General features: G+C 42.8%; 1 protein-coding gene across 1 annotated transcript; it reads right to left on the bottom strand.

Moving 5' to 3' along the window:
* Positions 1–2,148: 2,148 nt before the first annotated feature.
* Positions 2,149–5,964, bottom strand: DPPA3 (developmental pluripotency associated 3). The gene is made up of 4 exons (XM_032646983.1): positions 5,883–5,964; positions 3,563–3,798; positions 3,140–3,178; positions 2,149–2,286 (listed from the first exon to the last, which is right to left on the bottom strand). The coding sequence occupies exons 1-4, from the start codon at positions 5,962–5,964 to the stop codon at positions 2,149–2,151; spliced, it is 495 nt and encodes a 164-aa protein (XP_032502874.1).
* Positions 5,965–7,741: the final 1,777 nt, after the last annotated feature.

Genomic DNA, 7,741 nt, shown 5'->3' with positions numbered 1-7,741 from the left:
AAATCAATTTGCAAGGTGATGAAAATCTACTTCTGAATGGAAGTCTCCACAGAAATGAGTTCTTTGCATTATGGGTAAATCTTGCATAAGAGATGCCAGCAGAACGTTTTCAGGAGGCTGTCACCTATTCCACTGATGCTAGAATCAGTTCACACACTCATTCATCGTTTCATTCATAAAATGGAAGTTTATTTCCATGTGCCAGGAACTGTCCTGGAGAGGTCCTTCTGCAGACAGATGGAAGGGTCATGGGCCTCCAATGCTTAATTTCTATGAAGGAGTTAGGTACTCGTTATGGGCGGCCTTGTGTCCCCCAAAACTCATATGTTGAAGCCCTGACCCCCAGTACCTCACAATGTAACTGTATTGGGAATAGGGCCTTTAAAGAGGTGACTAAGTTAAAATGAGGCCTTCAGGGCTTCCCTGGTAGTGCAGTGGTCAAGAATCTCCCTGCCAGTGCAGTTCGAGCCCTGGTCCAGGAAGATCCCACATGCCGCAGAGCAACTAAGCCCGTGCACCACAACTACTGAGCCCTCTCGCCTAGAGCCCGTGCTCTGCAACAAGAAGCCATTGCAACGAGAAGCCCACACACCACAATGAAGAGTATCCCCTGCTCACAACCAGAGAAGGCCTGCGTGCAGCAATGAAGACACAACGCAGCCAAAAAATAAATTTATTTTTAAAAAGTTAAAAAAAAAAAAGCGAAGGTATTAAAAATAACATGCCTCATTTGTTTGAGGATTAGGGTTAATACATATAAAACAAACTTAGAACATCGCATAGGATTTAAAGTATGAAAACTTTAAAAGGACGCTAAAGTAGAATGTATTTTGTTCACCCATGTTTTCGCATTATTAGACCTCACAAGCGTATAAACACGATTGCAACAAATAAGTTTTCTCACTGGTCAGTGATTGTCAAATGCATACAGTACTCAAGAGGGCCTTGCCTCTAGGAACATCTTGCAAGTTTAACAAAACCTCAAGACCACCCACATTCACCCATGCTGTAGACCATGATGATTTGAGTAGTTCTAAGTAGGACAACCTCTGAAGACCTACTTCGGTGGATATTAATATTTAATATTCCTTTTTAACATCACTGTTGAACTTCTTTGCCATTTGTTTGCACAGTCCTCCAGGTTTGGGCTCGTTCTGTTTCTACATCATTCTGAATACCACCAGGTCTCTAGTTGCTTTGCAACTGGATTCTCTTTCTTTTTTTGGCCACACCACGCAGCTTGTGGGATCTTAGTTCCCCAATCAGGGATCGAACCCAGGCCCTGGGCAGTGAAAGCGCATGAGTCCTAACCGCTGGACCGCCAGGGAAGTCCCATGTACCCAATTCTTTAATATCCTTCTAAAGTGAACAAAAGATAGTTGGAGGGCAGAAGATGAGTTTTATGTATCTCTTTTATCCCACAAATAAATCCAGGTCTGTGTACACTTAGGTTATGAAAGAAAATAAATGAACTAAAACACCATTGGGGCTGCATCTTCCCTTAGTATTATATACCACTATCATTCTTTCAATTCCCTCCAACCAAGACCAACTGATAACTTCTTACAGGAGGTTAATATGTGCAAATATCTGTGCCCTTGTTTTCTAACCTTACCCAAATGTATAAACTTCCTTCCCAACAGGACAATATCACAAAATATTAGAATGCCAGATATTTACACCCTGGGAATGTGATGGGGATAAGTATTACTCATTTAATACATCGCCAGCAAAAACAAGTCTAAAATAAGAATTTTTTAAAAGGTACTCAAATAAGTCTCAAATTTTAATAAGATCCTCTATAAAGACATTTATTTGCTACTGAAAATCGAAACAGCACAAAAATTTTTATTGCAATTCAACGTGCTGTTCTAACAATGCTGTGGCCAAGCCACCCAATGTTATATTCTTCACTTTCCTTCCACACAAATTAATTTGTTTCACAGAGTGGAACTAAAATATATTCAAGTCATTCAAATGCAAGCTACATAGATTCCTTATAAGTTACTGTATTAAGGTAGAAAAGAGATGCAAGAGAAAAAGACAACACAGAACTTATAGGTTATCAAAATATTGGTACACAATCTTTCCCAAGTTTCATAATGATCCTAAAATTACCAGGACGAAAAAATAGTACAAGAATAAGGTTTATGGTTCCTTCGACTCCGTGTCATAATTACTGTAATACTTGTTGTTGTAATAATTCTCATAATTATCCTCAGAAGGATCTCTATGAAACCGGCAAAAACGACAGCTACATCTAAATCTTTGCCCTCTTGATTGAGTCTGGAAAAAAGAATGAATTGGATTAATTGGTTAATAATTTAAAATAATAAAAGCACTTGTACACCAAAGAGATGTTAACAACCCTCAAATCTAATGTTGGTTATTAGAAGAGACTTTGGAATATGGAACACTAAAAAAAAGGCCCAAACCAAAAAACTTTGCGAAAAATGGATTGAAATGTATGGCTGCCAAAGAATACCAGATTGCCATTTTGTAATGCTAACAGCTACTGATTGTCAATAATATATTCCTGTACAACTATAAATGGAGTATAACTTTTAAAAACGGAATCACTCTGTCATGCACCTGTAATTTATAATACTATATATCAACTATACTTCAATTTAAAAGGAAAATTACACACACACACACACACACACACATACATGCATATATATCAATATATACCTAGTGTCAGTTCTCTGAATGCCTTAAACGTGAGACACTCAACCAGCTGCTGGACACTCTGTGCTCAGGTGTTTGCCCTCTTACTACATGGTATTGAATACAGCACAGCATCAAGAGTGAACCTTCAATGGAAACTACAGACTTTAGGCGATAATGTGTCAATGCAGGTTCATCGCTTTAACACCGCGTAACTGGAGGATGTTGACAGCAGAGTAGGCTATGAATGTCTGGGTTCAGGAAGTGTATGTCCTTTCTGCTTAATTTTGCTGGAGACCTATAACTGCTTGAAAAATATGACTTTATATATTTTTTTAAAAAAGCACAAATATGAACTGATTGCTCCAGAGTTTCTGAGGATTGAGAAAGTCCAAGCCAATTTGCCTTTCCTCCTCCCTCCCCAAACCACACACCCACCCACTTGTATAGTAAGGGAACTTCTAGTTACCTCATCATCATTCTGCCATGGTTCTCTTTCAGAGTCCGACTTCGTGGGAAGAAAAAAAATACATATATTACAAACTATCAAGGAAAATTTGGATTACTAACGCTACCCATCTAACATAAGAAGAGTTGGTGAGTCTTAAAACCCTAAGTGTTATTCACACCCCGCACTCATGAGTACAGTGGATGAGTGACCACTGCTGCTCGTTGCTATTTATATTATTTAATGTTTTGGAGGGGCCGCGGTCCCCCACCGGGGATCGAACCCTTGCCCCCTGCAGTGGAAGCGGGCGCTTGGAGTCTTAACCACTGGACCACCGGGGAATCCTCCCTGCCACCCCATCACTATTTACATCTTGACTTACGTTGAGTGCCCCCCAACCCCTAGAGTGGGGCAGTGCTGCCTACCCAGACCACATAAACTCACCCGAGGAACTCCTTTGCCGTAGCGTTTTTTAATGGATTGAATCAACCGTTCCATCTTATCCCTCCGATCGGTTAACACGGTCCTCACCCCTCTCCTATAGGGTATGTTTTCACCAAGTAACCGCCCAGTTGGTTGAGGTAGACATTCTGGTAGAATGAATGGCAATTTGATACTAGGGTTGAGCGTCAATTTACTGAGGTTCTTTATTAACACTTCAGACATAGGTTCAGAGGCAACTGAAAGAAAGAAAGTTTAAGATCCATTAGTGTGAAGTGCAATATCCAGAAGCCACTTATCTCTTGCTCAAACTAGGTCTGCTCTTAAGCAGCTCAACAACGGACCCTGGAAGTTTCCTCAGGGTGAAGATCCCAGATACCTCGGGCATTAACCAGCATGCCGCATGCCTTGAGAGCAGCCTAAGAATCCACTGTAATGGGAAACACTTCTCACAATAAAAAGTTGTTTTCTTTATGGGACTTCCCCGGTGGTCCAGTGGTTAAGACTCCGGGTTTCCAATGCAGGGGACGCAGTTAGAGCCCTGGTCAGGGAACTAAAATCCCACATGCCCTGGGGTGTGTCAAAAGGGGGAAAAAAAAGTGGTTTCTTTCCGTTATGGGTAGTTCTGAATGGTAGATGTTTTCCCATGGGGTCAAAAGGTACTTAAGTATGATTCCAAGTGGAAAAACATGGAACAGAAACCAGGTATTGACAGTTTTTCCATTTTCATTTGTGTGATTTTTAATATAAATGCAGGGACATAAAGCACTAATGCAAGTCAAAATGTTTCAGTGTAGCGAGTTTCAGCAGTTCACCTTTATAACAATTATAAACAAACCTTTTTTCTTCTGGAAAATGAACATCTATGAAATAGACAAAGAAACCCCAAATATAACAGCCTCTCGCGAAATCCCCTATCCTTAACTAGTATGTCAAAGTGGCTGTTACCCTCACCAGTTCTACCCAGCTTTTTCTTGCTGCTAGAGCTTTCCACTCAAATGCAGTATTTTGAGAAATCATTCACTCTTGGGGCTTCCCCAGGGTGGGGTGGGGGGGTCCAGTGATGAAAGCGCTGCGCTCCCAGTGCAGGGGACACCAGTTCCATCCCTGTCGGGGAACTAAGATCCCTCCTCTGCACTGCGCCGCCAACGAAACAAAAACAAAAACAGCCACCCACTCCTGCCTCTTCCCATCCGAACAATCATGTAAATTTCATAAACATCTCATACAACAAGGCAGTTAGCAGTAATTTTCCCTGTACGTGAGAGTATTAGATATTGAGTCAGGATCCATTCAACTTCTAGGGACTTGTGCATATGGAAATAAAGATTCCAAGTTGTGGAACTGTCAGGCACTAAGGCAGATTCTAGGAATGGGAGAAACTGGCGGTATTATATACTCTTCATTAATGTTTTTCCCTTTGACCAGGGTTCTTATCCTCAAGATGCAGGGGAGGCAGTTTAGATCTCGGAGGCAGAGGGCAGAATATAATGCCAGTGAGGACCCACCCAACTTCCTAGCTGCCCAGAGGGTGTTGGTTGGCTCCAGGTCATCTGCGGCCACCCTACACCATCCATTCCCCGCCCGAGGTTAGGGTAATAAGATTTCATGCGAGGCCAAGCCTGGGAGGCCACGCCTGGGATCGTGTGCGGCTCTGAGGAGAGATGATTTGGGAAGAACACTGGAAGGCAGGGAACCTAATTAGCAGTATTCCTGGAGCACGGTTTCTAAGCTCTCCATCGTAAATTTTACTACTACTTATTTACATTACAGAGCACAATCACTGGCTTTTATAAACCCGCCCCTTCCTCCAATTTCTTCTGAAAAGCCATTTCCCTCTTTATTAACATTCCCAAAGCGTAAATTCAGCTGGAAAGCCAATCCCAGAAATGTTGGTGAAATTAAGAAAACCTTTAGGTCAAATTGAAGTTTAGGTTGCCTGTATTCTTTTCCCTTTACAACTCCTGATTGGAATCTATCGCTGACGGAAATACTGATCGCACAAGACACTGTGAGCCACCGTCTAGAACTGATTGCTCTTCCCCAGAAAATGTCCTTAAAAGGTTGACAGACTCCTGAGCATAGTAAGCAAACAATGCAGCTCCACACCCCTCCCACTTTTCTCCTCTTTTCCTGCCTTTCTTTTTTCTTTCTCTGTCTCTTTCTCCTCTCTCTTTCTTTAGAGGAGGGCCCTACACTCCCTGGCTCTCCTCTGCTCTGAAGAGGTTTACTTAACTGCATTTCTCTGTAAAAGACTGAAGTCAGTATAACAGAAAGGAAGGCAGCCTCTTACCTTTCTGAACCCCAGGTAAGTCTGGCTTACCTGGAATTGCCTGGGAATTTTCATCAATGGACATTTGAGGAGAGTCCAGGGTCCAGGTTGGGTTAACCTCAGATGAATCCATTGGGAGTCTTGTCACAGCTTGAAGCTTCCCCTAGACCTTTGGGTTCCAGTGGAAGGTGATGCTTTAGACTCAAATTGCTACAAAGTAGCTTGGAAGAACTATAGGGCTAAGAAAGAGGGAGAAAAATCCAAGCTAACACCGTGGTGAGAGAAGAATCCAACCTAAAAGTCTAGGTCGTGTTTCCTCTTTAAAACTACAGATAAGCCAATCAGCCAGCCTGTTGTAATGTAAATGACTAACGAGTAAAAGGATAAGGCTAGTTGGTGGGCGTAGTCCAATTAGTGGACTAATAGGATAATCCTTCATCTGCTCTGTATTAAAATAATCATGCCCTCTGTCAAGTAGGCTGGAAATTTTATAAAGAGCCTCTGTGGTTGTGTCTTCATGAGGTTGCCTTAAAAATCCTTTTTTTCCCCCCAACTCTCCTTCTGGAGATGGCTACTGGTTTGTGAACTGGGCTTTAAGTGTTCTAGTACAGGGAGGAGAGGGCAGTTTCCCTCCAACTGCAAATTAACTGCCAATTAAGTTAATGGCAAGTTTCCTTAGTTTTCTTTGCCTGACTCATCTTAAACCTTTGGATGCTAGTAAGGCAAAGGAGAGGAGAAATAAAGGATCCGTTATAAACAGTTTAATAGCTTGGTATTTTATGAATGTGTATTTTGGATCTGTAATTTTAGTTTGTTTTCTAGACTATCAATTTCATTGCCTTTAAGATTGGTGAGCAGCTGAAATTAACTACATCTATAAATTGCTACCCCCCCCACCTCTCCTCCACCCCCCAAAATAAACTTGTATTGAATTCTGGCAAAGAGCCCTAACATTAACTGCTGAGGGTGGGAGAGAAGGTCCTCAGCAGCCCCACTCTTCTTTTTTACTGTCTCCTATTCAATGTGCAACCTCCCTGTCTCCCCCATAGCTGGAAACTATGAAGAAATACCAAAAGCAATCTTGTTTGTTTGTAGTAAAGAGCAAAAGTTGAAGTGTGGATCAATAACTACTTTTTTTTTTTTTTTTTTTTTTTTTTTTTTTTTTTTTTTTTTGCGTTACGCGGGCCTCTCACTGTTGTGGCCTCTCCCGTTGCGGAGGACAGGCTCCGGACGCGCAGGCTCAGCGGCCATGGCTCACGGGCCCAGCCGCTCCGCGGCACGTGGGATCCTCCCAGACCGGGGCACAAACCCGCGTCCCCTGCATCGGCAGGCAGACTCCCAACCACTGCGCCACCAGGGAAGCCCTCAATAACTACTTTTGTAGGGGATGAGGGGTAGCTGTAGATGCGTGTCAGGTCACAACACTTTAAGGGGTTGTCAAAGGTGTGCCCTGCAGACAGGCAGCATCAGCGGCACCTGGTAACTTGTTAGATATGATTAGAAACGGTTGAGCTCTAACCCAGGCCTAGTGAATTAAAGACTGGGACCCAGCCGCCCTTGTCTTAACAAGTCCTCGCCACCCCCAGTGATTCCACCTGTGCTCAAAACGGTAGCAGCAACTCTTCCTGGCACTCCTGACTGCAAGTTCTACTCCTTTGGTTCTGCTCTCAGCTGTATGCCCTTTGGGGCAGGGGACCTCTCCTACAGCAGTCTCAGAGAGCCCTTGGAGAAGTGAGGGCAAAAATCAGATTAAGAGGTGAGATTGTGAAAAGGGCCAACATAGACTCTCGCTCAAGAAATCCAGGTTTAAGAAAAAGGTGAGACACTGCTGTATTTAAAATGGATAACCAACAAGGATCTACTGTATAGCACAGGGAACTCTGCTCAATGTTACGTGGCAGCCTGGATGG

This window comes from Phocoena sinus, chromosome 10 (assembly GCF_008692025.1).
Source record: "Phocoena sinus isolate mPhoSin1 chromosome 10, mPhoSin1.pri, whole genome shotgun sequence".
Taxonomy (NCBI): domain Eukaryota; kingdom Metazoa; phylum Chordata; class Mammalia; order Artiodactyla; family Phocoenidae; genus Phocoena; species Phocoena sinus.
The sequence above is the reverse complement of the archived record's forward strand: the minus strand, read 5'-3'. Positions and strand labels throughout refer to the sequence as shown.

Coding starts and splice junctions, on each gene's coding strand:
- DPPA3 (XM_032646983.1), bottom strand. CDS start 5,964: ATGGATTCATCTGAGGTTAACCCAACCTGGACCCTGGACTCTCCTCAA. Junction 3,799..5,882: donor AAATTCCCAGGCAATTCCAG/GTAAGCCAGACT, acceptor TCTTTCTTTCAG/TTGCCTCTGAACCTATGTCT. Junction 3,179..3,562: donor ACGGCAAAGGAGTTCCTCGG/GTGAGTTTATGT, acceptor CTTCCCACGAAG/TCGGACTCTGAAAGAGAACC.